Here is a 20,940-nt window from a genome sequence, read left to right on the forward strand (position 1 = left end):
CCCATCAAGAGGCAGAGCCTCTTCACCTCCAGACTGGCTCTGTGACTTGCTTTGACCCACAGATTGCAGTAGAATGTGGCAGGGGTTTACTGTGTGATTTCTTTTTTTTTTTTTTTTTTCCCAAGACAGAGTTTTGCTCTGTTGCCCAGGCTGGCATGCAGTGGCATGGTCTTGGCTCACCGCAACCTCTGCCTCCTGGGTTCAAGCGATTCTCCTGCCTCAGCCTCCCGAGTAGCTGGGATTACAGGCATGCACCACAACACCCGGCTAATTTTGTATTTTTAGCAGAGACAGGGTTTCACCATGTTGGTGAGGCTGGTCTCGACCTGACTTCAGGTGATCCACCTGCCTCAGCCTCCCAAAGTGCTGGGATTACAGATGTGAGCCACCGTGCCTGGCCTCACCATGTGATTTCTAAGCCTTGGCCTTAAAATGCCTTGCTACTTCTGTCTGTGCCTTCATAGAAGGCAGCACCAAGTAAGAGAGCTCAACTGAAACCACTGACTGAGGAGAACAGTGGAGAGAAAGAGAGGACATGGAAGAAAACCAAGATGGCCCCAGGCCATATCCAGCACCAAAACCCTAGAGAAGGGAACAAGGCCACTGTGGATCCTCCAGCCCAACTGTGCCATGCCAGTGCCACACCACACTGCCTGTGGCAGCCTGGTTACCAAGCTGATCCACAGAGTTTGAGAACTAATAAAAAACTAATGCTGGGCACAGTGGCTCAGGCCTGTTATCCCAGCACTTTGGGAGACCGAGGCTGGAGTATTGTTTGAAACTAGGAGTTGGAAACCAGCCTGGGCAACATAGCGAGACCCCTGTCTTGACCCCCTCCCAAAAAAAAAACAACAAAAAAAAGCCCTGTTATTTAAAGCCACTAAGTTTTGGGATGAGCTGTTACTCAGCAGTAGATAAGTAAAACAGATGGGGAGTGGATATCTGGCGTTTTGCCTGCCCGGCATAGTTTCCATCACCATCTGATGATCTGCATCAGCTGCTTCACGGCACACCTTCTTTCAACTCTCGGCCCTCCTGACTCAGGTCACCCAGGTGTGCTTGGGGCCACGACTCATGTTAATCCAAAGAGACTCAATCCCAGGCCTTTGCTGGAGTCCCGCCTGCTGGGCTGCAGAGCTGGGGGGCATGGAAACCTGGAGCTGTGGTGGGGCAAGCCCAGCTGAGCCGGAGGCCAAGAGGACAGGGCCCAGGGCTAAAGACAGACAGGGGGCCGGACCCGGTGGCTCACGCCTGTAATCCTAGTACTTTGGGAGGACGAGGCGGGCGGATCACGAGGTCAGGAGATCGAGACCATCCTGGCTAACACGGTGAAACTCCATCTCCACTAAAAATACAAAAAATTAGCCGGGCCTGGTGGCGGACGCCTGTAGTCCCAGCTACTAGGGAGGCTGAGGCAGGAGAATGGCGTGAACTCGGGAGGCGTAGCTTGCAGTGAGCTGAGATCACGCCACTGCACTCTAGCCTGGGCGACAGAGCGAGACTGTCTCAAAAAAATAAAAATAAAAATAAAGACAGGGAAGGCAGGTCCTGATGACATCCCGGAGACCCTGAGCCTGGCTGCTGCTTTGGAGAGTTCCAGCCCCTGGACTTTTTGTCACATCAGCCAAGAAATCCCTCCTCCCATCACCCTCCCGCTCCCCACCTTTTTCCTCTTAAGCCGGTTTGTCTTGGCTGTCTTTGCCCCCAGGGGAGTCCTGGCTAATGTAAGATGTTTTCTAATTTCATCTTATCTCACTAAGAATGAAAAGCACCAGAGAACATAATGTTAACTGCTTTCGCCAGCATAAGGATAAACAATTACATCAGACTTCCAAGTGCACTGAAACTTCTTCCCTAATACTTACCATTTTTATAAATCCATTAATCAAATATGACAGCATTCTTTTCTCATCCTCAAGAGTGAGTGCACTAAAATCAATAATTGTACATAATTAACACAGAGGTAACAGATGAAAGTTTCTAAAGAAAAAAATACACAAGGGGTAAGTAATTTAACAGGTAAGAACATTTTGCATTTTCTAGATTTAAAAAACTCCCAACAGGCTGTTTATTTTTCCTTTGATAAAAATACATAATCACAATTAACATAATTTAAATATGTTTCTCATCTCCCTCAAAGATGCTGTTCTCAAGATAGATTTATTAACAAGAAAAGAAAAGGTCGCCGGGTGCGGTGGCTCACGCCTGTAATCCCAGCACTTTGGGAGGCCGAGGCGGGCGGATCACGAGGTCAGGAGATCGAGACCATCCTGGCTGACACGGTGAAACCCCGTCTCTACTAAAAATACAAAAAATTAGCCAGGTGAGGTGGCGGGCGCCTGTAGTCCCAGCTACGCGGGAGGCTGAGGCAGGAGAATGGCGTGAACCCTGGGGGGCAGAGCCTGCAGTGAGCGGAGATCGCGCCACTGCACTCCAGCCTGGGCGACAGTGAGACTCCGTTTCAAAAAAAAAAAAAAAAAAGAAAAGGTTAGCTTTCACTTCTTTGGAACTTGGGCAGCAAAGTCTAATGTCAAATTTTGTATTTCAGCGAAGTTTCATTGAATATTTTATTTAAAAAATCTCCAGTGGGGTGTGCTGGTTCACACCTGTAATCCCAGCACTTAGGAAGGCAGAGGTAGCAGGTTCGTTTGAGCCTAGGAGTTGGAGACTAGCCTGGGCGACATGACGAGACCCCGTTCTCCCCAAAAAGGAAACAGAAATATTTCCAATGTACAGCAAAGTTGAAAGAATTTTCCAGTAAACACCCATACACCCACCATCGAAATCCTGCCATCACCATTTTACTTGTTTTACACATAATTATCCATTCCCCTCTCCATCCATCAATCCGTCTTATTTTTTTGATACACTGTAAAGTAAATCTCAGGTCTCAGTTGCTTCTATTTAATAGAAAATTTAACACAAATATAAATAAGAAAAAGTCATTATAGTTTTGATTATACTTGGGAAGGCCTATCAATAGTTCCCCAAATAGGGGGGAGGGGGGAGGGACAGCATTAGGAGATATACCTAATGCTAAATGATGAGTTAATGGGTGCAGCAAACCAACATGGCACATGGATACATATGTAACAAACCTGCACATTGTGCACATGTACCCTAAAACCTAAAGTATAATAATAATAAAAAATAAAATAAAATAAACAGTATAGTCAGTGGTCAAGGAAAAAAAAAATAGTTCCCCAAATTTATTTAAAAAAATTATTTTAAGAGCCCAGAGAAAACAGGAGTCAGGGTTTTTGCTTGTTGGTTTGTTCTTGGAGAAAATGTTTTGGCAAAGATAACCCACTGTTCTTCAATACAAATGCCCACTTTGTTCTGTTTTTGTTTTTGTTTTGAGATAGAGTTTCGCTCTTGTTGCCCAGGCTGGAGTGCAATGGCGTGATCTTGGATCACTGCAACCTGTGCCTTCCAGGTTCAAGTGATTCTCCTGCCTCAGCCTCCCAAGTAGCTGGGATTACAGGCATGTGCCACCACGCCTGCCTAATTTTTTGTTTTGTTTTGTTTTGTTTTGTTTTTTTAAGTAGAGACGGGGTTTTACCATGTTGGCCAGGCTGATCTCAAACTCCTGACCTCAGGTGATCCACTCATCTTGGCCTCTTAAAGTGCTGGGATTACAGGTGTGAGACACCATGCCCAGCCCCACTTTGTTCTTAGAACAACATTCCCTACCCTCCTTCCCAGCTAGGGGTGGCTATGGGACAGTTCTGAACAATGGGATGTGAACACAAGTGATGTGTGAGCCTTCCCAGCTTTGTCCCTAAAGGAAAGCTGCTGTTCCCCAATGCCCACAGGCTGGAACGTGGACATGGTTGAGGTACGTCAGCTTCCAGAAGAAGACAAGGACAACACCCCAGATAGACTGGGAGAACAATAAGACAGAAATAACCTGGGTCCCTGGATGACATTTGAAAGAAGAGCTGCCCTACCCCTACCTTCTGGTCTGTCAACTATGCACAATTTTAACAACAGAGAAATCAACATTCTATTTTACTTAAGCCAAAACCCAATATCTCACGAATCTAAGTGCCTTTCTGGATGCTTTTTGTATATTTATTTCTATTTTTGTCCAACTAAAGTCTACCGGTTCCATTTTTATGAAATGCCTCAACACTTTGATTTTCGTAACTACCCAGGAATTTGAAAGCACACAAAATCATGGAAGTAAATATTCTAAAATGCAGAGAAAACAAAGAAGAAATACAGTTCATCTTGCTGATGGTTATGTTCCAAAACAATTTTCTCCATTCTTGTAACATTTTCCAGTAAATCAAGCTGCTGTGTTTAAAAATTCTTTGGGGACTAAAATTTCAGCCACAAATAAGCAGGAATTGCCCTAAGCACAGTCAAATGAAAACATATTTTAAAAATAAACAAACAAAAACCAGAAAGCAAAGCAGTGACTATTCAGCCTTTGACTGAAAGGTAATGCCTGTGGATAGGTCTTAGCCTCAAGTATACCGAGGAAATAAAGTCCTTCATGTAAGAAATGTAAGCAGTTTCATTTGAATTTCAAATAATTGGCTAATAAAGAGATGAAATAAAAAGGCTATATTACTGGATGAGTGAGCTCATTATTATACTATCTGCTGCTCTCAGAAATCTCCAAGAGACATGGAGTTTGAGTTCACTTGAATAAAACCAGCTTTTTACTCGCAACATAAATTCCTTTCTATCAACATCTGCTACGTTGCTTTCTCAAGAAGGTTACCCTCAGCCTCCTTCCTCTCCTGGACTGGAATGTCCCCATTAGCAAGAATCTTAATACACCCAATAAAGTAATATTATTCACAGTGGCAGCTTAAAGCAGTCATTCCCTAATGTTCTATTAGGTGGCATTAAGACCCAATCCATGTTATATTTCAGCTGTAAGCATGGCTTACTTCACGGAGTCATGCATGGTCTTGCAAACGTGCAAAAGGGCATTCAAAATGACCGGGTCCTTGGTGGGCTCTTGTTGATGCCTAGGAGACATTTAAAGATAAAAGTCAAAGTTTTGTCCACTGACAGCACTGCAAAAGTGGATTCAGTTTTCATCCACTGTACACACTTGAAAAGCAGCAAATTATCCAGCTGGCATTTCGCCCAGCCCAGTTTACCAGTAACGAGCCATGTTCTCTGGTTGTCTCAGAATTCTTTTTTTAACTTTTGAGACAGAGTCTCACTCTGTCACCCAGGCTGGAGTGCAGTGGTGTGACCTCAGCTCACTGCAGCCTCTGCCTCCTGGGTTGGAGTGATCCTCCTGCCTCAGCCTCCGAAGTAGCTGGGACTACATGTGTGCGTCACCACACCCGGCTGATTTTTGTATTTTTGGTAGACACCATGTTGGCCAGGCTGCTCTCGAACTCCTGGCCTCAGGTGATCCGCCTGCCTCAGCCTCCCAAAGTATTGGGATTACGGGCATGAGCCACCACACCTGGCCCAGAATTCTTTAAATAACAAGTTTGCTCTTCTACACACATAACTTCTCCTAACTGTAAAATCACAGAAGAACTGTTCCCCTTCTTAAACCAGGTGGGCTAAGGGCAAACCTGTTTTTGTTTGTTTGTTTGTTTTCAACTATGCTTCTTACACCTTCTGAAGCTGCCCACAACCTGTCACTCTGTTCTTTTTTTTTTTTTTTTTTGTCACTGTGTTCTTAACAGGCAAATTTTGCCAGGCAAAATGATTCATTTGGTTTTTCAAATAATATAAAAGGGCAAACTCTTATAACAAATCTTTAGGTAAGTAAATTAGGTATATTTATTCCAAGCATATTAATTAGGAATTAATATTAATCCTTAGGAAGGAATTAATCTTTTAGAAAGATGACAAGAAAGCTTAAAACATTTGAGCAATATCAAACTCAATTTTCCAAAGTGAACCATATCTATACACCTAATATTTAAAGTAACTTTAGCTTTTTTTTCTTAACCCTGTCCTAAAAAAAATATATCTTACATGAAATCACATTAAACTAGTTATAAACTGCCTAATACATTTAAAATCAATATATAACTCTAAAAATAAAAACAGGCTGGGTGTGGTGGCTCATGCCTGTAATCCCAGCACTTTGGGAGGCCGAGGCGGGTGGATCACTTCAGGCCAGGAGTTCGAAACCAGCCTGGCCAACATGGTGAAAGCCTGTCTCTACAAAAAATAGAAAAAAATTAGATGGACGTGGAGGTGGGTGCCTGTAATCCCAGCTACTTGGGAGGCTGAGGCAGGAGAATCGCTTGAACCCAGGAGGTGAAGGCTGAAGTGAGCCGAGATCGCACCACTGCACTCGAGCCTGGGTGACCAAGCAGGGTTCTGCCTCAAATTAAAAAAAAATAATAACAAAATAAAAATAAAACCCTAGCTAGGCGAGGTGGCTCACGCCTACAATTCCAGCACTTTGAGGTGGATGGATGGCTTGAGCCCAGGAGATGAAGACCAGCCTGGGCAACATAGAGAGACCTCACATCTACAAAAAATGCAAAAATCAGCTGGGTTGTAGTGGGGCACATCTGTAGTCCCAGCTACCTGGGAGGCTGAGGTGGGAGGATCACTTGAGTGTGAGAAGGTCAAGGCTGCAGCGAACCATAATTGTGCCACTGCACTCCAGCCTGGATGACAAAGTGAGACCTTGTCTCAAAACAAAAACAAAAACACCTTTTTTCCACGTACCACCTTAAAATTATTTCATGTACCACTAGCAGTCGAGCAGTTGTGGCAAACACAGACTTAATCAAAAAAATGAAAAGAACTAAATTTGATTTTTCTTTTTTGTTAAAGAGCTAAATTTGAAAACTGATCACAAATTAGTCAGCTACATAACTAAACACTGAAGATGAAAACCTTTCTAGCACCGGTGCCTTCTTTGTAAGTATGTATGCCCTGATTTGTATCCTTAAAAAATGTTACTCTTGGGGGAATTTATCAAAAGACTCCTCCTTCTAAAAACACATCAAAGTAAAATGGAGCTGCTGGCCAGGCTCATGATAACACTTGCTACTCTGTTTTCTTAAACACGAATTACAAACTTTTATCAGACTGCTGCTTTTACTGTGGCTTTCCTTCCAGTGTGGTTTTCTGTATGAAATAAATACACATCACTCGGCCTCAAAGTGCAAGAACTGATTTTTTATCAACAGGTTTCTCAAGGGCACTAGGAATCAAGGCTTCTGCTGCACACTGTGGCACTCACTTGATAAAGGCGTCCATGATGCATTTGCAAACCTCCACTCGCACACTCTCTTTTTGGAACATGTCCAGAAACGGCAGAAATTTTTCCTATAAATAAAGCAAGCACTCTATATGCAAATGACACAAGTTATCGGAAGGAAGGAATCTGTGGGTCCCTTTTTCTGTGGAGGTCAAAGAAGCAGAACAGAGGTTCATCTCTCTGAGTCAGGTCAGATGAGGACTCCTCTGAAATCAGGGAGAGGACCTGACTGGGCTTGTAAAAAGCTGTTACTGGGCCGGGCACGGTGGCTCACACCTGTAATCCCAGCACTTTGGGCGGCCCAGGCGGGTGGATCACTTGAGGCCAGGAGTTCAAGACCAGCCTGGCCAACATGGCAAAACCCTGTCTCTACTAAAAATACAAAAATTAGCCAGGCGTGGTGGTGCATGCCTGTAGTCCCAGCTACTTCGAAGGCTGAGGCAGGAGAATTGCTTGAACTCAGGAAGGTGGAGGTTGCAGTGAGCCGAGATTGCTCCACTGCACTCTAGCCTGGGCAACAGAGCAAGACTCTGTCTCAAAAACAAACAAACAAACAAACAAAATAAAAAACTGTTACTATTAAAACAACTTATGTGCATTCCAGGGATTGGTGCTGGGACCAGTTAACATTTTGGTGAGCCATCCAGGCAACGTTTGATGACCACAAGCTTTTCTGGGCAAGGCAGACTTCAGTCTTTTTAGGATTATATTGATGAGCAATGGAAGAAGAGTCAGAGTAGAGCTGTTCAGAGATGGCCTCGAAATTGGACTGCCTGGCTCTGAATCCTGACCTCGGTGACTCTGTGGCTGTAAGCAAGTTACTCTACCTCTTCCTGCATCAGTTTTCTCATCTGTAAAGTGGGAATATGGTAGTTGCTCCCTTATCTGCGGTTTTGCTTTCCATAGTTTCAGTTATCCTCGGTTAATGGCCATCCGAAAATATTAAATAGAAAATTCTAGAAATAAGCAATTCATTCATTTTCATTTTTATTTTTATTGTATTTTATTTGTTTGAGACAGAGTCTCACTCTGTTGCCTAGGCTTGAGTGCACTGGTGTAATCTCGGTTCACTGCAACCTCAGCCTCCCCAGTAGCTGGGACTACAGGCATGCACCACACACCTGGCTAATTTTTTTGTATTTTTAATAGAGACAGGGTTTTGCCATGTTGGCCAGGCTGGTCTGGAACTCCTGGTCTCAGATCTGCCTGCCTTGGCCTCTGAAAGTGCTGGGATTACAGGTGTGAGCCACAACACCCAGCCTCATTCATTTGAAACTGTGCATTGCTCAGAGTAGTGTAATGAAATCTCACACTATACTGTTCTGCCCCGCCCAGGTTGTGAGTCACCCCTTTGTCTAGTGTCTCCACGTTGTAGATGCTACCCGCTTGTTAGTCACTTAGTAGCTGTCTTGGTCATCAGATTGACTGTCACGGTATCACAGCATTTTTGTGTTCAAAGAACACTTATTTTACTTAATAATGCTCCCAAAGTGCAAGAGTACCGATGCCGGCATATTGTTACAACTGTTCTATTTTAGCTATTGTTGTCAATCTCTTACTGTGCCTAATTTATAAATGAAACTTTATTGTAGGTATGTATTTATAGGATAAAACACAGTATACACAGGAGTCAGTTCTGTCTGCAGCTTCAGGCAACTCCTGGGGGTCTTGGAACGTATTCTCCCTGGATAAGAAGGCAATACTATAGTGATAACTCCTACTTCCCCGCGGTGGTATGAATCTGATGTGAGGCAATACATGTAAAGTCCCAGAACAGTGCTTGGAGTGTGATATATGTCCAATAAATATTAGCTGCTATGATTAAAATAAAAAATCTTACAATCCTGTGAGCACATGTAAATGGAACCTGAAAGAGGGAAGCGAAGGGAGAGACAGAGAATGTTACTATACAGGGAATAACCTAGATTCCTACTTGCCCAGGGCACTGAGCAAACTCGAACAGACATCGCAGGATATTTTAAATTTTTGAGGGAATCATGGTAAATCTCAAATGTTAGACACTGAAACAACTACTAGCTCAATGTATTTCATAGTTTCAACATTAGGCTGTGTGATTAAAAAGCAAGTGCCCTGTGAAAATCACTGTGGACGAGCGAAGTAAGAGAAGGCTGTCCAAAGTGTTTTGAAGGTTTGAGAAGTTGTGTAATGCCCAGTGGAGCACATATCCCATAAGTAAGGAATGAAACAGAAATAATATTTTTCTTTCAGTTTTTGTGTATTATTTTTTCAAATACTGCTTAATCTGTTAGGACATGAATACTTAAGTTGATCAGACTTAACTACTTTATAAAAGGAACTGCTGAATATTTCTTTTGGCCTGGGGCATCATGAAAACATTACTGAGACAATGAGAACCTCTGAGCCAGGTACAAATTTCCAAAGATAATTAAGAAATGCTACTTACCACGGAGAAAAGAACTGAGAAGTCATGGAAGTGGGCAATAACTTTCTTAATTATTAACTGAAGCTGTAAAACAAACAAACAAACAAAAATCTTATTTTTAAAAATGTAATTTTTAAGAATTTCTTTCTGGTTCACATTCTCTCATGAAAACCTGAATTTTTTTTAAAAAAGGCAATCACCTTTCACAATTTGCAATTATAACTACAATAAGGTAAGCCTGGATTGTTCGACAAATGGTGAACTGGGCTTAGGGTAGGCTCTGTCTCAGTCTGAGTTTGCCCAGTGACTCTGTACATCCTACTTTGTAGTCCTGGGGAAGTAACTGAGTCTCAGTCTCAGCTTCCTCATCTGTGAACTGGAGATCAAAGCAGTAAGGACTCAATGGAATGGTTCGTGGAAGGTCCTGAGTGCAGTGCCCACCCTTAGAAAGTTTTCCATTAATGTCAGCTATTGTTATTCCTTGAATAGTGGGCAAACTTTTTCTATAAACGTCCTACAGTCCACCACACTACTCAACACTATTGTAGTGCAAAAGCAGCCATTGCCAACATTAAATGAATGTGCATTAAATGAATTTGTGCCAATAAAACTTTATTCACAAAAACAAGTGGCAGGCTACATATAGCCTATGGGCTGTAGTTGGCCAATCCCTATTCTACATCATCGTGTGGCCCTGTGTTTCTTGATTATTCACTGGAGAAGATTTGGACAGAGTTTGCTGGTAGAGTTAAAGGCCAAGGTATTACCCAAGGATGGTGGCACAGTCTGTGAGGTCTGCCTCAAAAATGCCCAGACACTGATGGTTACCGCCCCTCACTCTGCGATGCACAGTCCAGACTGAAAGGCTGACAGGGCCTTGGTCCAGGAGAGCCAAGGAGATGCTGTTTCTAAATAAAATAGAACTTTCTACCTCTGGTTGCTATCAAGAAAATGTACTGACAATTTGTTTACACTAAAAAAAACTGCTGTTTCAATAATTTCCAAAAAAATCTCTCATGTTCTAAAAACAGAACATGAAGAACGTTATGTGCCCATTTTTTTTCATAATTAGGCAGCTTACTAGGTCAGTCAAGCAAAAAACTAATAAAGGACTTCAAATCTTCATCATAAACAATGCTCCAAGGCATACCATTGTAAGACACTGCAATGCTGTCTGATTAAAATAGTTCCTGAAGCACAAAGCACCTAATCTCTTTAGAATAAGAAATTTTTTGTTAACACTTAAGCACAGCTACACATAAACAGTGATTTTAAAAGACAGGATTTTTTCCCCTTAATATTTCATTATAAAAATGCTCAAAAATAAAGAATATTGAAAGAATTATACAAACACCCATTTATTCACCACTTAGATTCTACAAAAGCTAGCATTTTAATACATTTACTTTATCTTCTCACTTATCCATCCATCTACTGATAGAATTTGTAAACACACAGCCCATCCACTTTTTAAAACCTTTTCGTTTTATTATTATTATTTTTTGAGACAGGGTCTTTCTCTGTTGCCCAGGCTGGAGTGCAGTATGGCATGATCTCAGTTCACTGCAGCCTTGACCTCCTGGGCTCAAGCAATCCTCCTGCCTCAGCCTCCAGGGTAGCTGGGACCACAGGTGCATGCCACCACACCCAGCTAATTTTTATATTTTTTTTTAGTAGCGACAGGGTTTTGCCGTGTTGCCCAGGCTGGTCTTGAACTCCTGGGCTCAAGCAATCCGCCCATCTCGGCTTCCCAAAGTGATGGGATTACAAGCGTGAGCCACTTCACCTGGCTTTAACTTTTTATTTTGAAATAATTTCAGACTTGCAGAAAAGCTGAAAGAATAGTACTGAGAACTCCCATATATTCTTTACCCAAATCCATCAATTTTTAATATTTTGCCAAATGTGCTTTGTGGTTCTCTCTATGTAAAACATACTATTTGTTCCCTGAACTATATGAGAGTAGATTGCATGAATCACATCTTTACCCCTTAACACTTCGTTTTTTATTTCCTAAGAATAATCATATTCTCTGACATTTCCATTTGCTGTCATCAAATAGGGAAAGTTAACACTGATATAATGAAATCTAATCTAATTTGATCTCATCACCCATTTCCAATCTGTTGACTGTCTCAGTTAGTCTTTTCTGACATTATTTTTTCCATCTTCTTTGCAGGATCCAGTCTGAGATTGCACATTCTATTCCATTTTCACGTCTCTTTAGTCTGTGTTAATTCACAAGTTAATTCCGTCTTTGTCATTTATGGCAATGATATTTCTGGGGTTTTTGGTTTTTTATTTATTTTATTTTCATTTTATTTATTTTCTTTTTAGTTTAGTTCAATTAGAGACAGGATCTCACTCTGTCACTGAGGTTGGAGTGCAGTGGTGCTATCATAGCTCACCGCAGCCTCCAACTCCTGGGCTCAAATAATCCTTCCAGCTCTGCCTCCTGAGTAGCTGGAACTACAGGCATGCACCACCACCCCTGGCTAATTTCTTTCTTTCTTTTTTTAATTTTTTGTAGAGATAGGGTCTTGCTGTATTGCCCACACTGGACTCGAACTCCTGGCCTCAAATAGTCCTCCTGCCTCGGCCTCCCAAAGTCTGGAATTATAGGTGTGAGCCACGGAGCCTGGCCATGGTGATATTTCTAAAGAATTATAAAATGCTTCTCAATCTGGGCATGTGTGACATTCCCTTGTGATTAAATTCAGCTTATGCATTCTCAACTGAAATTCTATACAGGTGATGCTGTGTCTTTCTTAGGGTACTACATCTGCAGGCACATCATGGCCTTTTGCTCCTCACTGGTGAGATGAACTCTCATTAACTGGCCTGTTCCAGTGTCTCTGCTGTATAGTCACTATTTTCCCCATTGCAGTTGATACCTGCTCAGTAGGAAGACCTTTTGAGATATGCAAATATCCTGCTCCTCATCAAACTCTCAAAATCTCTCTCCTCCTCAATGCATGCAAAACTCTCCTTCCCAGGTTTAGCATACACCAGTAATTCTTACCTAAAGGAAGACAATTCCTGTCTTTACTGTGATGGCTGCAAAATGGTGATTTTTCCAATTCTACCATTTCTTTCACATTTCTCAATCCACTCATCTATTTATCTATTCATCACAAGGATGGACTCTTGGATTCCTATTTTATTCAATGGGCTATAATCCGTTACTGTTCTAATTCCAGTTGATCCTCAAATTGGGAGCAAGTGAGAGCCCCTTCAAGCTGCTCTTATACCCTTTTCACATGGGTATTTCACATTAGTGGGTTTTTTGTTTTTTGAGACCATGTCTCTCTCTCACCCAGACTGGAGTGCTCACTGCAACTTCGGCCTCCAAGGCTCAGGTGATCCTCCTACTATAGCATCCCAGGTAGCTGGGACTATAGGCATGCACCACCACGCATGCCTAATTTTTATATTTTTTGTAGAGACGGCCTAGGCTGGTCTTGAACTCCTGGACTCAAGTGATCTGCCCTCCTTGGCCTCCCAAAGTGCTGGGATTACAGGCATGAGCCACCACACCTGGCCTCACTAAACTCTTTAGAAGCAAAATGTGACATAATGTATGCAACTTATTATCAAATAATTCTGAAAAAAAATGTACACATATACATGTATATATGTGTGGAATGCGTGAAAGATAAAGCATACATGGTAAAATGTTAACAGTTGGCCGGGTGCAGTGGCTCATGCCTGTAATCCCAGCACTTTGGGAGGCTGAGGCGGGTGGATCACAAAGTCAGGACATCGAGACCATCCTGGCTAACACGGTGAAACCCCATCTCTACTAAAAATTCAAAAAATTAGCCAGGTGTGGTGGCACGCCCCTGTAGTCCCAGCTACTCGGGAGGCTGACGCAGGAGAATCGCTTGAACCCAGAAGGTGGAGGTTGCAATAAGCTGAGATTGCGCCACTGCACTCTTGCCTGGGCAACAGAGCAAGACTCTGTCTCAAAAAAAAAAAAAAAAAAAAAGAAATGTTAACAGCTAGTGAATCTGGGTAAAGAATAATATGAATTGTTTGAGCTTTCTTTTAACTTTCCAATAAGCTTAAATTTATTTCCACATAACAAAGTTATGCTTAAGCCCAGGAAGTCGAGGCTGTGCCAAGCGGTGATCACAACACTGCACTCCAGCCTCCATGACTGAGCGAGACCCTGTTTCAAAAAAAAAGGAAAAAAAAAGTTGAATTAGCTAAAAATACTCGCAATTTACTTACTGGTGACAACAATGAAGACAACACTTACTGAGCATTTACCACGTGCCAGGCCACTGTGTGAGGGCTTCACTTCATCCTCACAGTAACTCTCAGGCAGCACTATTACTGTCTCCATTTCACCGGTGAGAAAACTGGGGCACAACAAGGTTAAGTAACTGATCAAAGGGCACATGGCTAGGATATGGCAGAGCTACGATTCAAACACAGGATTATGTGCCTTTATAGCCTGACCCATGCAACACGCCTATTTAATCCAACAGAGCAAAATTCCTCACAATGTTGAAATGAGAAATGCAAATCTGTTACCTGGGGGTAGGAATCTTCAAATGCACGATCTGGAGTCATGTGCTTGATGACATCCGCCAAAACGGTATTCACCTCTCGTTTCTAAGCAGGAAAAAGGAACCAAACCTGGATTAGACACTGTATGGCAATTGCTGACCATGTTCCTGGGGGAAAGGACTAACATATTCAAAATACATCACACATCTTCCAGGAAATCGATTTCAATATTCTACTGAAAATAACAGAAGGGAGGAAATCTCACTCATATCACCTGGTCTAGTACCACAGCCCCACACCTAGGTCAGGACTAAACGCTGTTCTCAAAGGTTCTGGGGCTTTACATTGTCCCTGCTTTCCCTGACTGATGGTCAAAGCGGCCATGCCTCTTCCTGTCTGCCTGTCCCAGGCTCTCCCTCAGGTGCCTGCAGAGAGAACAGTGAAGCACTGTGGAAGAGCGCAGGCTCACCCTTACAAGTTGTCTGACCTAACTGCTCACTGTTGTCATCTATAGCAGGAGTCAGCCAACTGCAGCCCAATCCAGCCCAGGGCCTGTTTTTATAAGGCCCACAAGCTAAGAATGGCTTTTAAGTCTCTATAATTAACTGCTGATTTACAGAAAATACAAAAGGCAGAAAAGCACACCAGACACCATCACAAGGACACAATGAGAAAAATCCAGTCTTTGCAACTCTGTAGGGCAAAAGACCCAATTTCTTCAACAAATAAATTACAGGGAAAGAAGGGGGAAGGAGAGAAGGAGACAGTTTGAGAGAGAACTTATACATCAAAAGTATCCTAAAATTTATTTTCAACCGGATTTCAACAAATAAACTTAAAAAAAATGAGACAATTGGGGAAATCAGAATATTGACTGGTATTTATGATATTAAATAATTAGTAACTCAGCTGGGTGCAGTGGCTCATGCCTGTAATCCCAGCACTTTGGGAGGCCGAGGCAGGTGGATTGCTTGAGGTCAGGAGTTTGAGACCAGCATGGCCAACATGGTGAAACCCTGTCTCTACTAAAAATACACAAAATTAGCGGGGTGTGGTGGCGCACACCTGTAGTCCTAGTTACTTAGGAGGCTGAGGCAGGAGAATCACTTGAACCCAGGAGGCGGAGGTTGCAGTGAGCTGAGATCGTGCCATAGCACTCCAGCCTGGGTGACAGAGTGAGACTCCATCTCAAAAAAAGAAGAAAAAAAAAATTAGTAATTTTTTTCCTTAGAATAATGTATTTAGATCTGGTTTAAGGAAGGGAACCCTGCAACCTAGGCAATATGGCGAGACCCCATCTCTACATCTCCGCATGTGCCTATGGTCCCAGCTACTCGGGAGGCTGAGGCACGAGCATTGCCTGAGCTCAGGAGGTCATGGCTAGAGTGAGTCACGATCGCACCACTGGACTCCAGTCTGGGCAACAGAGTGAGATCCTGTCTGTCAATCAATCAATCAATCAATCAATGGAATCCTTATATTTTTACAGGTGTGATGAAATACTGACAGATGAAATGACACAATGTCTGAGATGTGCTTCAAAATATTCCAGGGGTCGGGGTACATGGTAATGATATAAATCAAACAAGATTTGTCATAAATTGATAATTCCTGATTGATGGGTACCAAGGAGCACATATGTTTTAAATTTCCATAATAAAATGTAAAACAAAAATAGGACCAAAAAAACCCACAAAAATCAATGGACCAACATTTACCTAACACTCAAAATGAGGCAACATCAATTTTGGTGTTAGAGGCCAGGATAGTGTCTACCTTCACCTGCCCAAAGGCTGAGCTGTGACAGGGAGAGGCAGTTTTGGGGATTCTGCGGGGTCACTTATTTCCTATTTCTTACTCTGGATGGTGATTATATGGTCATACCTTGTGAAAATTCATTGAGCAGCAAACTTATGATATGTGTACTTTTTTGCATGTGTGCTTGGCTTAGTCTGTTTGAACTTCTCTACCAAAATACCATAAACCAGGAAGCTTGTAAACAACAGAAATGTAATTCTCACAGTTCTGGAGGCTGGGAAGTCCAAGATCAAGCCAGATTTGGTGTCTGGTGAGGGCCCATTCCTCACAAACGGCATCTTCTCCCCAAGTCCTCATGGGATGGAAGGGGACAGTGAGCTCCTCGGGACTTATTTTATTATTATTTTTGTTTTGAGACAGAGTCTCACTCTGTCGCTCAGGCTGGAGTGAAGCAGTGCGATCTTGGCTCACTGCAGCTTCTGCCTCCCACATTGAATCGATTCTCCTCCCTCAACCTCCTGGGTAGCTAGGACTACAGGCAGGTGTCACCACACCTGGCTAATTTTTTTTGTATTTTTAGTAGAGACGGGGTTTTACCATGTTGGCCAGGCTGGTGGGCTTCTTTTATTATAAGGGCATTAATCCCCTTCATAAGGACTCTGCCTGCCATGACCTAATCTCCTCCCAAAGGCTCCACCTCCTAATACTATCATCTTGGGGGCTAGGATTTCAACATATGAATTTTGGGAGGGCACAGACATTCAGACCATAGCAATGCCACACTTAAATTTTTAGGGCTTGGCCGGGTGCGGTGGCTCATGCCTGTAATCCTGGCACTTTGGGAGGCCGAGGCGGGCAGATCACAAGTTCAGGAGATCGGGACCATCCTGGCTAACACAGTGAAACCCCATCTCTACCAAAAACACAAAAAAATTAGCCAGGCGTGGTGGCAGGCGCCTGTAGTCCCAGCTACTCAGGAGGCTGAGGCAGGAGAATGGCGTGAACCCGGGAGGCGGAGCTTGCAGTGAGCTGAGACCACACCACTGCACTCCAGCCTGGGCAACAGAACGAGACTCCATCTCAAAAAAAAAAAAAAAAAATTTAGGACTTGATTAAAATAAATTACTCTGGCAAGGGTTTTGAACCCACTTCTATCTGCTTCTAAAGTCTCTGCTCTTTGAGAAGCCCAGTATTCCCCTAACTGTGGTTCTAGTCTATGCCTAGGGAAAGAAACATTTGCTTAGGAAGAAAATTACATGCCAGTCAAATTGTTTGGGAAATGCTGCTTACTAGACTCTGACGTACAGTCGCAATGCACTTTAGCATATAAGCATCTAAGGTATCCTATGGTAAAAAAAAAATGGTTTAACTTTGTATAATGCTGCATTTTCCAAACTTAAATGTAAACATGGAACAGTTATTTTTTGTTATAGTACACATATTAATGCTCCATCATGCTTTATTATGAAGAATGCAATTTTTATAAATTACAAGAGCAAGTACCATTGTCAAATGCCTCAATATCTAAACTAGGCTAATTCACTATTATAAACATGAAAAAATCTAATTCTTTCAAAAACAATACCACAGTCACACATACCGTGAAATGCTTGCAGGTGTATTCTACCCACACTTCGGCACAATTAATGTAGTCCTACAAAGGAAAAGGAAAACATCTTAACGTTAAGTACAACACAGTATGCCTTACAGCAAACAGGAGGCTTCAGCTGGCTCCGTTCAATGGCTGGAAACTGGAATTTCCTTTTGCTAATTACTGGCTTAAAGGCTGATTTTTTATTTAGGAATATCCTACTAACAATATTTTCAAAGCTAAATCTCACAAACTGTTACATTTTGGATGCCCACTATAAAGTTAGCTGATCTTTTATAAAGTTTCAAATATCTGTAATGTTATGCATTTTTTTAAGTTTTATTTTTTATGGCAGTTCCGAATGCATGATCATGTAATTTTATACTTTTAGCCTATCTTAAGGCTGTGAGAATTGAATTTTTAAAAAATCAAAGAAATTACATCTTTAAAGCTATCCGTTCTCCATTACAGGTAAACAAATAATACAATTATAATAGATTTCTTTAGGGAAAAATGTGTAACTAATGAAAAGATAATTTTTACTTTTTAGTTCATAGAGACAGGGGTCTTGCTATGTTGTCCAGGCTGGTCTAAAACTCCCAGCCTCAAGTGATCCTCCTGCCTCAGCCTCCCAAAGTGCTGAGATTATAGGTGTGAGCCACCATATTCGGTTTGGAAGGATAATTTTTTAAAAGAGTAGATGCCAAAACTTGGACAAAAAGTGGTTGATTTAAAGTTTAAATGGCAGGCCGGGCAAAGTGGCTCACGCCTGTAATCCCAGCACTTTGAGAGGCCGAGATGGGTAGATGTTTGAGACAGCCTGACCAACATGGTGAAATCCCATCTCTACTAAAAATACAAAAATTAGCTGGGTGTGGTGGCACACACCTGTAATCCCAGCTACTCGGGAGGCTGAGGCAAGAGAATCGCTCAAACCCAGGAGGCAGAGGTTGCAATGAGCTGAGATGGCACCACTGCACTCTAGCCTGGGCAACAGAGCAAGACTCCATCTCAAAAAAAAATAATAATAATAATAAATAAATAAATAAATAAAAATGGCCACCCACCTGTGGGTTCTTCAGCTTAGTGATAACTTTCCAAGCTTCATTGAGAATCTGAAGTCGGTCACTCTCAGGAGGATCAGCCAAGGCCAAGTTTAATCCCAGTGATCGAAAAAGGAGATGCTAAGAAAAGAGTCAAACCATCATGTTTTGGAAATTTTAAATCAAACTAACTTGAAGCTCAAAGAAAAGAAAACAGAAAAGGTTGTAATGTTTAATCCTTCTTGGGGCTAATCTTCCAACAACCTCCTTCCGAAGTTCTATCACACATATCTGCCCCAGCTACACTGAGAGGCTCACACAGAGTTAGCTCCATCTGTTGGTCTAATTTGGGGCCATAATATTCTACTGGACAAAGTTTTTCATAAATAATGAACGAAGATATATCCTTTTGTTTGTTTTGAGACAGGGTCTCACTCTGTCACCAGGCTTCATTACATAATCATGACTCACTGCAGCCTTGACCTCCTGGGCTCCAAGTGATTCTCCCACCTTAGCCTCCCAAGTAGCTGGGACTACAGGAATGCACCACCACACCCAGCTAAGTTTTGATTTTTTGTAGAGATGGGGTCTTGCTGTGTTGCCCAGGCTGGTCTCAAACTCCTGGCCTCAAGTGATCCTCCTGCCCTGGCCTCCCAAGTGCTAGGATTATAAACATGAGCCACTGTGCCCAGCCTGATATATTCTTAAATATGTTAGACCAAAGTCTTTCTTAAATCCTTCATAGGGAGCCAGTTTGATAGATTTAGGGCTCATGGGGGCCTGAAGCATGGCAATCACATGGTGTCTGACAATCCCAATCTCTAACTCATCTTCCATTGCATTCCTCAGAAACAGAGCCTTCGCCTGTGTTCCTGCTGGCCCATGCTGTTCCCAACACCGGACTGTCTCTCAAGAACTATCAGATACACACTGCTTATTTGTATCCTACTGAGCATGAAGTCAAGAGCCTACCTTGGGGAAACCAGATTCATCACACTCTTTAATCATGCCAATGAAATCCATAGACCTTGTGGCGATGAACTCAGCCCGGAAGGCAGACATCACGGAATTCAACAGCAAGGCACTGCAAGACACAGATCCCCAAGTCAGCCTGGCTTCTCCTCAATCAAAGTTGCTTTAATTTTTGGATATATATTGCCAGGAAGGATGACTAACAGCTCTTTAGCAGTAGGGTTGGGGATAAAAAAGAGATCAGAGTAAAAAGGTAAACTGGAGAGACTAACACAGTGTCCTATACATATTTGCAACTCAATAAATGATGAATTAACTGGATGTTTAGATGGATGGATGGATAGATGGCAGGGTGGATAGACAGATCAGCAAATGATCCAGTTCATTTAAGGAGAAGAAGAGCAAGCATTCAATAAGCTGGTGCACTAACGAGACAGAACATTAAGTAACAATATTGATCCATGTTGTAAATATATATCCACATCGTTTATGCAAGAGTTTTGGTTTTTTTTTTTTTTTTTTTTTTGAGATGGAGTCTCACTTTGTTGCCCGGGCTGGAGTAAAGTGTCACAATCTTGGCTCACTGCAACCTCCACCTCCTGGGTTCAAGTGATTCTCCTGCCTCAGCCTCCCAAGTAACTGAGATTACAGGCATGCACCACCATGCTCGGCTAATTTTATGTATTTTTAGTAGAGACAGGGTTTCACCATGTTGGCCAGGCTGGTCTCGAACTCCTGACCTCAGGTGATCCACCCGCCTCAGCCTCCCAAAGTGCTGGGATTATAGGCGTGCACCACTGTGTCTGGCCAGTTTATGCAAGAGATTTCTTAGGAAAGAGATCTTATGTTATGGCACCAGGCACAGGGGACACAGTGGTAAACAAAGCCCATGCAAGGCTGTTTCCATGTATCTACCACTAAAAGGAAAGCAGAGAGGCAACCTCATATTTGTGAGAGTCAGGGAAATCAATTTCATCCTAGCCCAACCACCTACCACAGCCCCATGGGGAAATAACTATTATTTTCTTTTTTCTTTTTTTTTTTTTTGAGATGGAGTCTTGCTCTGTCGCCAGGCTGGAATGCAGTGTCATGATCTCGGCTCACTAAAACTTCTGCCTCCGGGGTTCAAGCAATTCTCCTGCCTCAGTCTCCTGAGTTGCTGCGACTACAGGCTTACACCACCAAGCCCGGCTAGTTTTTGTATTTTTAGTAGAGATGGGGTTTTGCCGCGTTGGCCAGGCTGGTCTCGAACCCCTGACCTCAGGTGATCCACACGCCTCAGCCTCCCGAAGTGCTGGGATTACAGGCATAAGCCACCACGCCCAGTTGGAAATAACTATTATTACACTCGTTTTACAGATGAGGAGACAGAGGCACAGAGAGGTCAAGCAAGCGGCCCAAGGTCACAGGGCTAAGACAGAACAGAGACAAGGTCTGAGGCCAGGCAACG

The 20,940-nt window shown here is 42.7% G+C and overlaps 1 protein-coding gene across 2 annotated transcripts in view; it reads right to left on the reverse strand.

Moving 5' to 3' along the window:
* VPS35L (VPS35 endosomal protein sorting factor like) overlaps positions 1-20,940 on the reverse strand; it is a 147,215-nt gene that overhangs the window by 54,289 nt on the left and 71,986 nt on the right. For both annotated transcript variants that reach the window (XM_030800208.1, XM_030800203.1), the window contains exons 16-23: positions 19,491-19,602; positions 18,543-18,659; positions 17,485-17,538; positions 14,151-14,231; positions 9,633-9,695; positions 7,190-7,275; positions 4,905-4,985; positions 1,866-1,929 (exon numbers count right to left, since the gene is read on the reverse strand). In XM_030800208.1, the coding sequence (XP_030656068.1) occupies positions 1,866-1,929; positions 4,905-4,985; positions 7,190-7,275; positions 9,633-9,695; positions 14,151-14,231; positions 17,485-17,538; positions 18,543-18,659; positions 19,491-19,602 (658 nt within the window). The remainder of the gene's footprint in view (positions 1-1,865; positions 1,930-4,904; positions 4,986-7,189; positions 7,276-9,632; positions 9,696-14,150; positions 14,232-17,484; positions 17,539-18,542; positions 18,660-19,490; positions 19,603-20,940) is intronic.

This window comes from Nomascus leucogenys, chromosome 2 (assembly GCF_006542625.1).
Source record: "Nomascus leucogenys isolate Asia chromosome 2, Asia_NLE_v1, whole genome shotgun sequence".
Lineage (NCBI taxonomy): Eukaryota > Metazoa > Chordata > Mammalia > Primates > Hylobatidae > Nomascus > Nomascus leucogenys.